Source organism: Hippoglossus stenolepis, chromosome 14 (genome assembly GCF_022539355.2).
Source record: "Hippoglossus stenolepis isolate QCI-W04-F060 chromosome 14, HSTE1.2, whole genome shotgun sequence".
In the NCBI taxonomy this organism is placed as follows: domain Eukaryota; kingdom Metazoa; phylum Chordata; class Actinopteri; order Pleuronectiformes; family Pleuronectidae; genus Hippoglossus; species Hippoglossus stenolepis.
The window spans coordinates 14,265,392-14,281,788 of NC_061496.1; the positions used below are offsets into that span (position 1 = coordinate 14,265,392).

The window sequence follows — 16,397 nt, forward strand, 5'->3', positions numbered from 1 at the left end:
GTCTGAAGTCAAGGGGGCACGACTGTGTGTGTGGGCGCGCGCATGCATGATTGTCTTTCTATAGTTATGAGGACCAATTTTGGTTCTAAACCATCATTATGCGGACGTTATGAAGGTTAAGACTTGGTTTTCGGGTTAGAATTAGGTTTAGGTTATCAGGTTATATTTAGGTTTAGGTTATCGGGTTAGACTTAGTCGTGATGGTTAAGGTTAGGGGCAAGGGAATGCATTATGCCAGTGGTGGTCCTCATAAGAGACACGCGTGTGTGTGTGTCATTGTTCCGTTTTAGACTTTGTCAAGAGACCAACAACGAACGAGAAGTCCCTCACTCCACCAGCGTCACTTCTTACGTCGCCTCATTAAATATAAACGACATATTCCTAAATATCCAGGAAGTGGCCCCGACAGACGGAGACCGGCGCGCGAGCGGCAGCAGCAGCCGCAGCTGCAGGCACATCTGGATCGTGACATTTATTGGATTGTGCTCCTGTCGATTTGTTCAGATGAAGAAGAGGAGAGGGCACGTCACCGCTGAATGAAACGGAGAGGATCTGAACTCGTGGGCTTGTTTTCGTGCAGTTTACAGAGGAGAGGAGAGGAGAGGAGAGGAGGCTGTCAGCGTCTGTCCAGAGAGACAGAGACAGAGAGACAGAGAGACAGAGAGAGCTGCAGGTACTGAAACATTCATGTCCAGCAGCATCCACACTGAACAAGCTGTCAGGGAGGCTTTCAGCTGCTTGTCACTTTAAATCCCTGCGACACGAGCAGTCAGACACATGTCAACATCTGTCACATGTCAACATCTGTACACAACATCTCGATTGTTTTATTGTATTGACCTGTTTCATTTCCGTTGTTTTGTTTTCCTGGACAGCAGCTGCTCCACATGCACAAATCCAGACATTAGACAGGAACACACACCGTGGACAGCAGCATATGCTATTCAGAGGTTTTCATAGACCCCCCCCCTCTTGCCTTTACAGGTGATCCAAGCAGAATCTTCCAGCCCTTGTCCTGTTCATGGCAAAGGTATGTACATGGAACATAGGACAGTGTGTAGGAGCAGGTTCAAAACCCTGATTTTACGTGGTGTCAAAGTTTCCCTGTTGATCTGAATTTAGAGATCTAAAACAATAGCTACATATTTGAGTTTCATCTAAATTTGAAAAAGTCTTCTATTGAGCAATATGTTCAGATTTATAAAATAATTGGAATTAGATTTGAGTCATTTTAATACAACGAGATCAGTGTGTAGGCGTAGAGATGGAAGTCAGTGTTTCTGGTGTTGGAGTTCTCTTGAATCTCTTGCGTACAGGTCGTCTGTGCGCAATTGTTTTATATGATACATTTTGATGTTATTGAATGTGTTGAATTCCTTCTGCTGTTGAAAGTGTTACTGACTTGGCCAGGTCTTCTTTGTATCTGAGGTTTTTGATCTCCATGGGACTAATCTGATTGAATAAAGACCAATAGATAAATTGAACATGTCGACCCACTAGCTCTGGACTACATTGTCAATTATTTTCCCAGTGTGGTCCTACATTATAATGGGGGTCCATAAATATCTAATAGTTTCTACAGTAGTTACAGTACAATAGTTGGTACAGCTCCAATGTCTAAATTCAAAACTAAACATTTAGCAAAGGTGAGCATCACTTTAACTTTCTACGAATGATCAATCCCAATTCACTTGGGTTTGAATCAGTGGGGGTGACCAGGTGGAAGTTTTTGGAAGATATTTATTTCACTAAAAGTCAGAGTGGATCCTTTTTCATGAATTACTTCCCTTGTCATTTCAATCTGTGGTTCCCCTGTTCTTTTGTGGCAGAGCAGGTCTGCCCACATATGTTATGAATTGGTGGTTACATGACTCTACCAGAGAATTTAAATTTTGAACGGCAGATACGGGAAGTTATGTGGTGACCACTGGGTCATCTTTTTTGCCCTCTGAAGGGGGGTTATCCTATAAAAAGTTTCAGAACCAGTGGGTTTAAAACATATATTATATAGAAATGATGATTTAAATTAAGTTGGTGCGCCTGAAATTAACAATGAAGTTAGTGAACTTAGACTAAGAGTTTCTAATCTTACTTCCTCTATAAATACTATTACAATTACAGATTATTACAAATTAGTTGTTTAATAACCATAAAAAGCCTGTAAATTCTGACTGCCTTTATTTCAGATATATTATAAAGTTGCGGGCTGATTCCTAATTGTCTCTGCAGATGAGCTGGACTGCTGGGACTCAGTGTGTGGCCAAAGGAGACCACAGAAAAGCCAAACCTGGAGAACTGGCTTATCACAAAGGAGACATCTTCACTATTGTGGACATTAGCACGGTACTGTCATGCTTTACTGAATCCAAGGCACAGTTCATACTTATTTACATACTCATCACTCTTTGTGATTCACTGTATGACATAAGACCGATGGCTCTTTTTCAGAGGAAGGGTTTTTACAAAGCCAGACACAACACCACAGAGAAAGAGGGGCTCATCAACTCCACCAGTGTCCGTGAAAGAGAGGCTCTACGTGTCAACCCCAGCCTCAGCCTCATGCCGTACGTCGCATCTTCTGAATTTTGCACGTGTTTCTTTTTTCGAGCTTCTCACAGGAAAACCAATCTTGTGACCACTCTGTGTGGGCTGCCGTTGGAACGTGCAAACAAACCCTGAGTATAAATCACTCAAACTTCCCCTTTTTATGAGTTAACTGCCAAATGTTGGTTAGTCCTGTGCAGTAAGTGATATGTTCATTTTTACTAGGAATCAAAAATTACTCAACAGCACATTAACAAATTTTTAACCAAACTTGGTGTGAATTTTACTTTGGAGAGTAACAGAGAACGCGGTATCTACCAAAGACTGCAACATCTTTATGGATGTTTTAAGGCACTGTTGTACCAATATAATTTTGGCCACTGACATAGGAAGGATTTCTCCTGGTGATGCTGATGGTGAATCTGACAGATCCTCAGTGTGTTTGTGTGGGAGAGGGAGAGTAAGGACTTTTGACGCCATTCGGTTTCAACTTTTACAAATACAATGGCGATCCTGTGATTTCTTTAGGAGCACCCACAAATGAACTATCTATCTGAACATGCAGCACTGTGACTGAGAGGGGATGAATTGAGTGGGAGGGATGTTTTGTATTTTTCGTTTAAAGGCGACGTCATCCCCTACAAAAATCAACTACTGGTCCGATGCGATCACCTCCTGTCTGATTTTAAAAAAAACAACTGTGAAATGTTTGGGACTCTTTTGTGAACCCAAACAGAAACAGTATCAGCATGATTTGCAGAGACAAAGAGTTTTTTTCATGTGGTTCACCCTGTGCTGTCTTTCATCAGCTGGTTCCACGGGAAGATCTCTGGTCCAGAGGCGGTGTGTAAGCTGCAGCCAGCTGAGGACGGCCTGTTCCTGGTGCGAGAGTCGATCCGCCACCCCGGCGACTACGTCCTGTGCGTCAGCGTCTCTGGAGCGGTCGTCCACTACCGAGTGATTTATCAGGACAACAAGCTGACTATCGACAACACGCAGTTTTTCTACAACCTTATCGACATGATTGAGGTGAGAGAAGATTAAGTGGAAGAAAAGCTTGAACAAAGTCCAGCTGCAGTGTTCACAACATCTGTGAGGAGAAAAGAAAAGTATTGCCTGAGGACTCGATGTGCATTATTCAAAAAGTCCCTGTCATATAACAGACTTCAGTGAAGGGATTCCAGGCACAAATCCATTTATGGCTAAGGTGTATACAGAGAAGCAAAATAGTTTGCAGTATAAAGAATTTAGTGTGAGAGCAGAGCTGTTTGCCTTGTGGCCTGTGGCTCCAGGGGTTTTGACCTCTTCACAATTGGGACAGCAGCATAAATTATCAATTGATAAATTTAGTTCAATCCCCTTGGCCTGCAGATTGTAACCCGGGGCTGGGAACAAGAGCAATGTGATGGGTCATCAGATGATTAACATATTTTCCATAAAATGTAATATTTTTAATGAGATTTTTCAAAAGAAAATTGACCCTCATGATAGGACTGGAGGAAACGTATCTGTGAGCCAAATTTCCTGGTGATTCAATTTAATCCATTCATTAAAATACAAAAGTCGGAGGATCTCCAAAGCCGTGGAATATTTAAATTGAGACTGAAGTGCTGGGCCAACAGACTGAAAACACTGTCATCTGTAGGGAAACTTGTCTTATGCTCACTCTCATGTTAACACAAAGGTCATAATTTGGGTCACAAACAGATATTTGATCATTGTAGGCCATTAGTCGGCCTAAACCCCACCAGTGTCTAATTTAACTCCACATGTCAAACTAAAACACCAACAGGAAATCTCATGGGGGTTGGACTGAAAGCTCAGCTGCAGTGAGGTTCAGAGATCGACTTCCCACAGTTGGCTGCAGCATCTTATCAGCGAGCCGCAGATGGCGTCAGGTCTGAGTCAGAGTGGCCGAAAAGCTCCTGCGAAGACGTTGCAATGACGGTCCGCGTCAATATTTAGGCGGAATCATGTTCCCCTGTAACCTCTGTGTCCCTGTGCCTGCAGACGGCTGACCGTACCAAACCAGACTTTAATGTGTCGCTCTGCAGGAACTCCAATTTATTTTAGTTCGATTCAGCTGCTGCCCTTTTATGCTTCTACCATTAGAAAACAGAGGCCTTACAGAGACACCGACCAGTATCTTGACACCTTTCGTGTGGTACAGCGTGTCTTACTTTCTAGGTTAAGGTTGAACACTCATTGCTTCCTCATCGGGCAACAGTCCTGACCACAGTGATCATATGGCTTCCTGAGTACTGAGGGTACTGACGCACAGCTCAAACTCTCTGTGTCGATGATTCAATGAGCTTGTGATCATTTTTTTAAGCGAGAGAAAACAATAAATGTACAATAGTGGTAACATTTTAATGACAAGTATGAACATGGAGAGGAAATCACAGATGTTCTAAATAAAAAAAAACATCTTATAAATAACTGAATGTCTATAATAAATATAGACAATAGTCATATTTGAACAAATACTTATGATTATACAAAATAACAAAAACACATTGTGCAGCGACTTGTGTCACATGTCCACAGATGTGTGTGATCAATATCTGCTGTTGTGTTTGCGTCTCTGCAGTTCTACTCAAAATACAAAGGCTCCATTGCTACGACTCTTCTCAAGCCCAGACAAAAACAAGGAGCCAAGTCAGCTGAGTTAGAGCTGTCCAAAAGTAAGTCTCATATTTATAATTGTGTCCAAAGAAAATGGTATTGGTACAACAGTGCCTTTCCTCAGAAGGACTCAAAAACGTTTTATCAAGGAGAGGGTTTACTCGTGAAATGATTTGAATTAATCATCAGCAGTCCCTTTTTAGAATATCAAATATTCACAGCGATGACCAAAAAGAGAAAGTAAAAGAACGAGGCAGGTTTAGATTGTTCATGTGTCTCTCCTCCACAGCTGGATGGCTGCTGGACAACGCAAAGCTCACACTGGGGGAGAAGATTGGAGAGGGGGAGTTTGGTGGTGAGATTTTTTATTTTGTTTTCTTATTGGTTTTATAAGAAACAGGGTTTGTAGCTCACAGGGTTTGTAGCGGAAGTAGAGTTAGAGCATGTTTCCCTAGAGAAGTAAAGTGCTGTCATATCTAAGATCTGTGATGGGTAGATAATGTGTCACTGTCCCCGCAGCTGTGCATGAAGGAGAGTACATGGGCCAGAAGGTGGCAGTAAAGACCATTAAATGTGACGTCACAGCCCAGGCCTTCCTGCAGGAGACAACCGTTATGACGTGAGAACATTTCAGCACTTTAAAATATTCAGCTTCTGCCAAAACCATGTGAAGAATGAATCAACACAATAAACTCTGTGTTTCCCAGGAAGCTCCAGCATAAAAACCTGGTGCGTTTGTTGGGCGTCATTCCTCACAAAGGGCTCCATATTGTCACAGAGCTCATGGGCAAGGTACAGTTAACATGTCTATCAGTGGGTTCTCCATATCAACATTCTCACAATAAATACAGATCACAATGTAGAGTAACTGAACATGAAAACAAAGTGGAGTTATGTGATATGTTAGTTAGAAAGCAGTTGATGCTGATATTCAGATATACTGGAGCATCAAATAGTTAGCCCCCCCAAGTTAGCTTGCTGTGTGTAGAGAACTCCCCTTATGGAACATTACTGATGTGTTGTATCGTTTGATTTTGTGTTGCAGGGAAACCTCGTTAATTTTCTCAGGACAAGGGGACGTTCAGTTGTCACCTCAGTTCAGCTGCTCGGCTTTGCACTGTGAGTTCAAACGAGAATTAAAAAAATATCATCTGGATTCTGTGGGTGTTCTCCATAGCAAATAACATACTGTGTGCAGAGTGTGGACAGTGTGGACAGATGGGCAGCGTACAGTGTTTGAACAGTGTGTTTCATGAAAGTCACCTGAGACTTGTTTGTGTGGCTTTGCGTGTTTTGCTGCTGCAGTGATGTGTGTGAAGGGATGGAGTACCTGGAGTCTAAGAAGCTGGTTCACAGAGACTTGGCAGCTCGTAACGTCCTGGTCTCTGACGACATTGTGGCCAAGGTCAGCGACTTTGGTCTGACCAAGGTGGACTTCAAGGTGTCAGATAACATCAAGCTGCCGGTCAAATGGACCGCCCCCGAAGCTCTGAAGAAAGAGGTTTGAAGAGCTTTTCTTTTACCCGTCATTAGTTATTAATTATTATTATTATTAACATTAGATTTGCTACTGTCTACATACAGAAATAACAAACTGTTTCTCTCATCTTGCAGAAATTCTCCACAAAGTCAGATGTCTGGAGTTACGGTGTTCTTCTGTGGGAGATCTTCTCATACGGTCGTCTGCCCTACCCGAAGATGGTATGTAGCTCTAATATATGTCACTGTTGGTGTGCAACGTGTGTGTGTGTGTGTGTGTGTGTGTGTGTGTGTGTCTGTGTCAAATATGTGTCTGAGAAACTGCACTCCCCCCATCTCAGCTGAATCTCTCTCTGTGCTTATGAATGACAAAGGTTGATGTTGAGAGACGTCACCCCTATATGAAACCTACAAGGTTTTACTTATGATAAATCCTTTTTGTGATTAAACACTTTATATACTCAGTTTTCCTCGATATAGCAAAACAAATTACGATAGCCACAATAACAACAGACTCAAAACAACCCCTCCTAAAGTAAAAGCAGAGACAAGTACAAGAACGTTAGACAGCTGTAGAAACACAGACTCCATTTGTATTTTACGTATAATATTTGAGTGGCAGAAGCAGCCTGTCACACTGTACAGTTGTTTGGTGATGGACTGTTTCTGTAGCAGCTGTGTAGGCACGCAGGGATACTGAAGGAGAGAAGCAGGGAGGGGGGTCGGTGACAACAGCAGCTGCGCAGTGCAGGGTGTACGAGTGTGTGCAGAATGTTTGCACTCGAGAGAAAGAGAAAAACAAAATCAGGTCAGATGAAGAACTTCACCACCTGATCAAAAAAGGGAAACCAGCTTCTTCTATGTCTTTTAAGTGATGATCAGAGTCGAGGAGACAACATAACTTGTTTGATCCGCTGTATAAAGGAGCAGAATCAGGCCTTTGTCTGATGAGGAATAATCATAATACTGTCACTGAACTATATGTTACAGCATTTGACTGGTATGAAGTGATGCTATGTTTGTCCTGTTAGAGAAACAGCAAATATCACCATGCATGGATCAGGGTATATTGTTTTGTTGCATATAGATGAATACACTTCAAACATTGAGTCACATGACCAGAACATATGGACCATTGATTGCATGTCCTTGGTGACAGTTCATCCAACACAACAATATTGTATTATTTTACATTATTATTTACAGTGATGAGTATGTCCGTCTTTCGGATGTTTTGGATTTCAAGAAATTTTAATTGAGAGTAGATTTTTTTTTCCGAAGTTAAACTTGCAAACCATATGTAAATTTTTCAAGAAATGTCACAGTAATAATGATCAGGTAATGAAGTGGTGCTTTTGGATATTTTGGATTTCTTGAAATTATTATTTTTCCCACATTTCAACAGCAACAAGTTTGATTTGGCCAAAACAGCCTCTCAACTTTCCCCCAGTAAGTAACAAGATGCCAGACACCATTTTGTTTTCAGTGTATAGATATGCAGGGATTTACCTGTTACCACTGGCAATGAATTACAGAATCACTCAATACTCAATATCTGACATTAAATAAACACAAATGACAAACTGGAGTGACCATAAAATTGAAAAAAGTGAAAACTTGTTTCCAGCATGTCTTGCTGTATTTCTATGATTATTCTAATCTAAAATGATCTCAAATCAGCTGTTAGAAATGTTACAACTTCAGGTTACTGTGATGGCACCAAATAATCTGATTTGTTTTGTGTGTGCCAGCGGAGTAAAGTCATCTCCTAATCCCTCTGGTTTTTGACAACTCGACTCTAGTAGAACAGAGATGATGATGAAAATATGAACTGACTCCCCTCTCAGCCCACAGCAACAGGAAGGAGTATCAGGCTTGTTACCTAACTCTTGTACCATGTCATGTCAGGATTCATGTCTTATCACACGGAAGGTGTGTCAGTGGAAAAGCAGCCAAGCCGAGTGGTCAGATTGGTCACTAGGCCGTCATCACTAGATTGACTTAGCACGTCTGAGCAGGAAATCGCTTCAGGTCATTGACATCATTGTCCTGCGTCAGCGAAGAGAGAGGTTTATCAGAGAGACTTCACAGGGGAGCCTCTACTGTTACAGTACATTGTGATAGGGCAACATGTCGGAATAATCGTATTGCTCTTAGGTAGTTTAATCTACTTTTATAAACTGTTTGTGTTGGTAGGAAGAGGATCTTAATCTTTACCGGTGTCACCGAGGTCAGAGCACTATTGGTGTAAGAGACAACAGGTTGACGTAACAGGGATCATGTTGAAACGGTAATGGAGAGACTGAAAAGGAAGTACGCTACTTAAACAGGGCCCTGTTTGCTCCTCTCTGTCTTGTAATCCCTGCTCCCTGACCACAGGTGATTTGTGTCTTGGCCAATGGTTCAGCGAGGACGGCAGGATCAGGCAGCATGGAAGGGACAGTTGGCACATTGAGGCCTTGACGTCTCTTTTGCACAATACATAAGGAGGTGGTGTCCTTTTAAATGTAGATGATTATCTCCTAATCACTGTCTGTTCAACAGGTTAATTCATTTGAGTCAAGTTTATTGTGCCCTCAATTAAACTCAGCACCTGGTAATTTGCTATCTGCTGTTATCTGGCAGAGAAGACAAATTTACAAAGAGGAAGTCTGTGTGTGTGTGTGTGTGTGTGTGTGTGTGTGTGTGTGTGTGTGTGTGTGTGTGTGTGTGTGTGTGTGTGTGTGTGTGTGTGTGTGTGTGTGTGTGTGTGTGTTTAGTATCTCCGATTTCAAAATACTGTCAATAATGAGAAAGGCAATGACACAAATGCTTTATTCTCCCACACAGTGCCAAAAGAAACTTAACTTTCTGTTTGCAAAAAGTATCGCGAGGCCTTTTTTGTAATTGCTATGCAGCCAGACAAATGAGATTTGTTCAAAAAATGTTTATTTAGCTTGTATCGTATTATTTGCTAATGTCACCACACCTTCCACTCCTCCCTCTCTACCCCCACTTCCTTCCTCCTTTCTTGTTGCCCCCTGATCATGCAGTCTTTGAAGGAGGTAAAGGAAAGAGTGGAGGCAGGTTATCGGATGGAGGCTCCAGAAGATTGTCCTCCTGACGTTTACTCCCTAATGACCATTTGCTGGGAGCAGGAGCCGCGCAGAAGACCTGCTTTCCACAAACTGAGGGAGAAACTTGAGCGGGTGATGGGGAAACACAGCCCGGGCCCTGGGTCAGAGCGTCGGGATGGGATCCAGTCTGCCTCTGGATGCTGATCCTGGTCTTTAACTCACCATGGTGGAAAGAAAAGTGACGACACTTGGGCCGCTAACCCCGCTCATTGTGCATCACATGAAAAGATCCAGCCTAAATGCTCCTTTGCACCCAACAGTCTAACTGGATTCCTTTGGATATGACAAGACAATGACTCTGGTCTGATGTAATGCCAGAAAAGATTTTGTAGTTGGAGGCTTGAACATAATAACTTGGCTTCAGTGGGTCTGAGCGAAGCGAAAATGGTTGAATCATATCCTGACATGGTCATTTTAATACTGAGGCTGAAATTCAAAGACTGTTGGATGGATTGTCATGAGACAGATAATCCTCGTCCTCAGAGGATAAATCCCAATCATCTTAAAGATCTCAACCACTGGATGGATTGCCATGAAAACGTGCACACACGATTAATTCTAATGTTCACTTTTATGGCTAAATACCTTTAAAGCCACAGACTGTATATAAAGATGGACAAAATGACCGCTCACTAAAAGCGAAGCCAAAGCGACTTGATCACCACCTGGTGGCTGGCTGCAGTACAGATCATAGATCCCACCCCCTCCCTGGTAGGAGATGTGAGATGAGCCAAACTCAAAAGTCAAACTTCTTCTCAAATAAGTGTTTGTCAAAGATGGTTTATGTCAGTTTGGCTCTATCTCATCACAATGATTTATGTCCAACTGTTAATTTAATTTAATTTAGTCATTTGATGCTATAAAAATGTGCAATGATTGACAGCTGAGACTGACTCCCAATTGGTTGAGCGTCGAGCGACTGCTACTGCGCAGACTCTGGCTCTAAATACACTAGATGTTCGTATCCAGGATCTTTTCCTTCTCTTCCGGACAGTGAGAGGAAGTGAAGACGCGTCCTTACAGTGTTGATTTTGTGTCTATTCTTGGGATTTATTGACAGTAAGAAAAACACAAAGCACCAGTATCACCCTTAAGCAATATTGTAAAGCATTATGATGATACAGTCAAGTCTTATAATGTTTGTTGAAACGTTTTACATTGATTTTAAATCTCATGATGATATGTCATGTGTTTGAATGTCAGAATGTCAAAAAAGAAGAGTAAATACTGGTTATTTGCAGGTAATGTCAGGGAGAGATGTCAGAAAAAAGATGAAACATATAAAATGAAGAAAGAAGACCAATGTTCATCCTGGATTTAATCACCAGATCAGTACAATCTGCTTGTACCCCAGCATTAGGCTCAGCAATATGCCACGGACTCAGGGCTTAGTGTGACAAATATTTGATGTCATTTCTGGTCGATAACAAGTAAAGTTGGTTTAAAAAACAAAAAAAATGTTTTTGCTTGTGCACAGAGATGATTAGGAGAAGTGTGGCTGCTCATTTTCAGCAGATACTCTTTAGTCCTTTGGTCAATACAGTAGCTTTTTGACTTCTGTGAATGCCAGATGTTTAAAATTAACTCATCTAAGAAACCAAGCCTGTTGTTGCCACTTTGTGCTCCACACTCCACTGGGCAGGATACTAGAGGGGGACTTTGATTCATTTCTTTCAATTTTAATTCAGTGTATTTAAATTGAATTTGTTTTGTCAGACTAAATCTAAAGGAAATTCGTTATTTATTACTCATTTCTGTTCCGTCTGTATTTGGATTTTGAGATTATAGGAGCGACCTCGTGTTATCTGCTTTCCACTACTCTCATCTCCAGAGAGCTCTTGGGATTTTTGCTGGTACAGAATGTTTCATGCTTTCTTATTCTTGGACGGGAGTTTTATTATTTTACATATAAAGTTAAATTATTCTATTTATTAGAAGACATATATCACTAATTTCACATCTAATAGACACGCAATGAAATGTAAGATTAATACACTTTTCAAGCTCAAAACACACCACATGCGAAAACCTCCTTTTTTGGATTATTGTCACGTCACAAGACTAAATTAAAGATGTCATTTCATTTTAAGTCTATGTAAGCCTGGTTTTTGTCTGTGTCCCAGGAGATGGACCCCAAATTGAGGCTTGATCCTTTATCTGTTGTTATCATGCAGCGCTGACGAGGATCCTCCACGATTTGTTCAATCTGCTGGGTTTTCCTGAAGCTCTCTAATGGGATGAGCAGCAATTTCCTGCACAAGGATTTATTAAGGAACCAAATGTAAAAAAAAACAAAACATAATAAAAGATTTGCTGTCTTTAAAGGGGATGAGTTATACGTTATTTGGTGGAGGATTTTTTCCCCTCCTTGCGTATCGTGTGTTTTTGGAGCACTGATGTAGGGATCTGCTTTTTGTACCAGTACCCATATGTTAATAGTGAGCTGAGATGATTTTCTTAGTGGGTCTAAGGTGTTATTTTCGACTAATACTTAGTGAAGACTTAATCTGCTGATCCACTGGCAAAGGCAAACAGTGAGTGAGCTGTCAGCTGTTGCTTTCAGCTGCTCCTAAAGAGAGACAAGACTTAGAGGGAAGGTCAGAGCTGTCCATCGAGTGGAAGGAGAGAAAAGCATTCAAGATGTTTTACAAAGATTCAATGAAACGATCACTATGAGGTTAAAGTGCTGATTTTCATCATCGCACTTTTAGATCACCAAGATCCTAATTTGTCCAATTACCATTGGTGGACTAATAATTGAGGGACTAGTGTAAATAAAAACTGTTGTATTTTAACTCTGTAAAATCAAATTAAGATCACCTAACATTTGTGATCACAATGGCATGTGACTGTACTTGTGGATGACCCAAACAGCATTTAATCGTGATCTTTGATTTGTAAAAGAAATGATATTGTAACAGGTTGAAATATTGAAGGTACAGTATTTAAACCCTCACTCACTCAAATCATATTTTAAAAAAAAATCATCTAAAGTCCTAATATTTAAAATGTGCCTGTAAATCTTTTGACTGAGGTCTGTATTACCTGTAAAAATCAGTAGACCCTCTTCGCTCAGCCTCAGAATTTACTTGCTTGAAGGGTTTTGCCCCCAGTTTGGTCTTGGATTACTTTATATTTTCCTTTGAATGATTTATTATGATCTTCCTCCTTTATGCTCAATTTTTTAATTCTCCAGCCTTTAAAGCTTTATCAACAAAGGTTATTTATTAGGCAACAACTACGTTGGGTCCTACATATGCATGTAGACAGCTGCTTTGAACCAATGTATTTATTGTTTGGTAAGCTTGCATAAATAATGCCTCACATTCCTGTATAAGATGAATATAACCATTCAGATTCAGGACCAAGATGTGAACACAGATCAAGAGAATGGAGATGATTAACAAAGGATTTATTGTAAGTGAGTAACAGAGTTTGTCCTGAGGGTTCCACTGAGAAGGCTGGGAATGGTGGAGTGAAGAAATCCTGAGTGAAACTACTTCCATATCACAAACAAGCAAGAGTTTGCTGAAGTGACCTTTTCCCCTAAAATCAAAGTAAAACTCGACCGCTTTCATTGATTTCTTCTTCTGTCAGTGTCTCTTACCGTGGCTAGTTTTAAGTAGATTGTGGTCTGAGGCTAAGAACAAAGAAGGTCTGAGGTTAAGAAAAAAGCATGGCCATGCTCTCTGAGCCTAAGTACATAATGTGCTCTTCCTAAAATACTGCTTGGTCTGAGTAGATGATCATCCCTGGGTTGCTGCTTTCTTCTGCTTCAGACACTAAGTACTACCCAAAACTTATATCTTCATCGTGTACTGCAAGATCATGTTGTGTTCCTACAATAACTAGAGGAATGTGGAAGCAACAAAGAATCTATGTGATACATCAAATGGTTGTGATTGTCACCATGATGACAGCATAGTGCACTTAAAAGTAAATGGAAAGTTACAGTTAGGCTCTTGGTTATAACTTATCCCAAAACCCTCACAGTGGAGACAGCACTTCCTCAGATCTTCAGCATAACATCTTCCAAGTCGGACGTCAATCGGATGAGCGGTTGTCAGAAGAACTGAAGGACTGTGTGTGAAATATGCTTAGCCCAGGACATACTCTACAGTAGGTAAGTAGGTCAGGCTCCACACGGTGTAAGTCATGGCTCTTACAAGTGAACAGCTCTGACCGTACATGTGCAAGAGTGGAATTACAGCAGCACACAGAGAAAAGATGAGTTCTCACTTCATCGTCTCTTTCACTGTTGGAAATTCAAACTCCTTGTCATCCAATGGTTGTTCCTAAGGACCTAATATGCAAAGTAAAATAATCTAACTGATTGTGGGGCGGTTCCTATAAAGCCACGACAGGAAGATCCAGCTTTACTAAGGCAAAGATCTTTCACATTGCTGTACACAGTCATATTATCAGGTTACAGGATAAGAAAGGATGAACGTGGACATGCTGCCACTTTGTACAGTACGCAGGGGGGGTCACTTTAATTCATGAAACCAAGGTAAAGAGCAGCCACCTGTCTCTCTAATCCAAGGTGCCTGCCTCCCAGAGGGACACTACTTTTACTCTACATGTCAACTTTAATTGAAATAGAATGAATTATCTCTGTCTGCTGTCATTTAACTTGCTAGTAAGTCACTCACCTCACAAACTATATTTTCCCAAACTTGGGGCTTTAGTCATGAGATGCCATTAGCTTTAAAGAGCTAACCACAGGGTCATAGTAGAACTTAGACCATGACTTCTAAGCCAAGACAGCGGATCTAATTATCCTGTTCTCCCAGTGTCTGTCCAGGTTTTCTCCAGGTGCTCCGGCTTCCTCTCACAGTTAATGTTAGCCTCTCTCCACTGACCCTGATGTGTGACTGTAAGAGTGAAGGATTGTTTGTCACCCCTGTGATGAACTGGTGCCCCTGCCTTTGGAAAGTGTTTGAAACAGAATGAACCGTGTTACACTTTTCATTATAGGTAAATACCGAACTGCACAAGGTGGTGCTATGTGTCTATATTAGATGTGCAGGAAAAGACGTCTAACAGAGGAAGCACAGTCTCCAGATGAGAACCTCATGTGGAGCTGGTTTGGGAGGAACTGGACAGAAGGTGAAAATAAAGTGCCACATATTTTCAAGGAGCTTTGGCATCAATGTGGAGACTAACTTTCCAAACAGTACTTGAAAGCAACTCCACCCGTTTATCTACAAAATCAGTCAGCTCTTCTTCTCACCCAGCACTTTGATTGGATGTTTAACAGGGCAGGAAACAGTACTTACACCCGGACTCCGCCAAATGGAAACGTTAAACGTCTGACAGTAAAATTGGAATCGAAACGTTTTTAAAAGGGTAATATTTGCATGTGTACGTTTCCAGTGTGCACGAGGGTGTTTGTCTGTTAACTGAGTCAAAAATGTTGATTTAATTTAGTTAAACAAGAGGATGTATTGATTCCTTTTAATTTAATTCTACGCTTTAACAACAGAAAAGGATCATATAGCAAAAGCTACTTCCTGCCTATTTGCACTTTTATTTTGAAATGTGAACTGACACACACATGCAATAACTATTCACAAGCACTCCATACAGTTAGAGTTCAAGCACCTGTATATATTCTTCGTTCTGTATTGTATTGCATTTGACATTTTTATAGTAAGCTCTTTTTTTACCATTTTCATTTCAATTGAACTATTGCACTGCTGAGCTGACAGGTTTCCTCTTGTCGACCCTGTGTTAACTACATATGACAAATAAAACTTGAAACTTGAAACTGGTAGGACGGTTTTTATTTGGATGTCACCGCCAGCAGTTTGTTCACATGTCTGTGGAGGCACGGTGGCATCAGTAATATCAAACGTCAATGCAAAAATAATTTCAACACTTATGGAAGACCTCACCCAGCAGAGGAACCAATCACAGAAGAGAGATTTCTGTGTGTATGTGTGTATGTGTGTATGTGTGTATGTGTGTATGTGTGTGCTTTTCCATGACAGAGAGCCAGTAAATCACATGAATACCTTCCCTGTCACACCACCTCACTCTTCCCTCCACCTCACCTTTTCTTTCTCCCCCCTCTCTTCCTCTCTCCTCCCCTCTTCCTTCTCTTTTTCTCCCTCCCTCCCTCCTCCCCCTTCACCTCCCTCAGTAAGCTGACACTGCGCATTTACACATTAGCTGCTTTTTACCGCTAATAGGATCAGGGGGACTTACATTGTCATCTGATAAAACTAAGCAGCTTGATAACTACACTGCTCCTTTTTAACCAATTTATGCTCAATTATAGAAACAGAGGCAGAGCTGAGGGACAGAAATTTATTAACACGATCATGAGGGGATGAATGAGTGATCATTACTCCGTAAGCTTGTTGACTGCAAGAGTCATCTTTAACAAGACTGTTGGTCATTGACACACTGTTCATATTGTATTACACACTGGTTTTCACCTTTGAAATTCAGATGGCAATTAAATTAAATTATTTAACAAAACAAAAAACAATTGAATTAATTTATTGTACTTTGCAAATCGTTACTCGGATAAGATTTTCCTCTGTTATAACCTGACGACATATCCTCCACGTACTTTCTTTCACTCTCTTCTATTAAAATAACTACGAGCTACTGTGGCAGTACTTC

General features: G+C 41.0%; 1 protein-coding gene across 1 annotated transcript; it reads left to right on the plus strand.

Annotated features, from left to right (window-relative positions):
• Window positions 1-408: 408 nt before the first annotated feature.
• On the plus strand, window positions 409-12,088 carry matk (megakaryocyte-associated tyrosine kinase). The gene is made up of 13 exons (XM_035177390.2): window positions 409-673; window positions 985-1,030; window positions 2,230-2,343; window positions 2,449-2,564; window positions 3,354-3,573; window positions 5,135-5,228; window positions 5,459-5,524; window positions 5,689-5,788; window positions 5,877-5,961; window positions 6,215-6,288; window positions 6,475-6,670; window positions 6,784-6,870; window positions 9,681-12,088. The coding sequence occupies exons 2-13, from the start codon at window positions 1,022-1,024 to the stop codon at window positions 9,906-9,908; spliced, it is 1,389 nt and encodes a 462-aa protein (XP_035033281.1). The 5' UTR covers window positions 409-673; window positions 985-1,021; the 3' UTR covers window positions 9,909-12,088.
• Window positions 12,089-16,397: the final 4,309 nt, after the last annotated feature.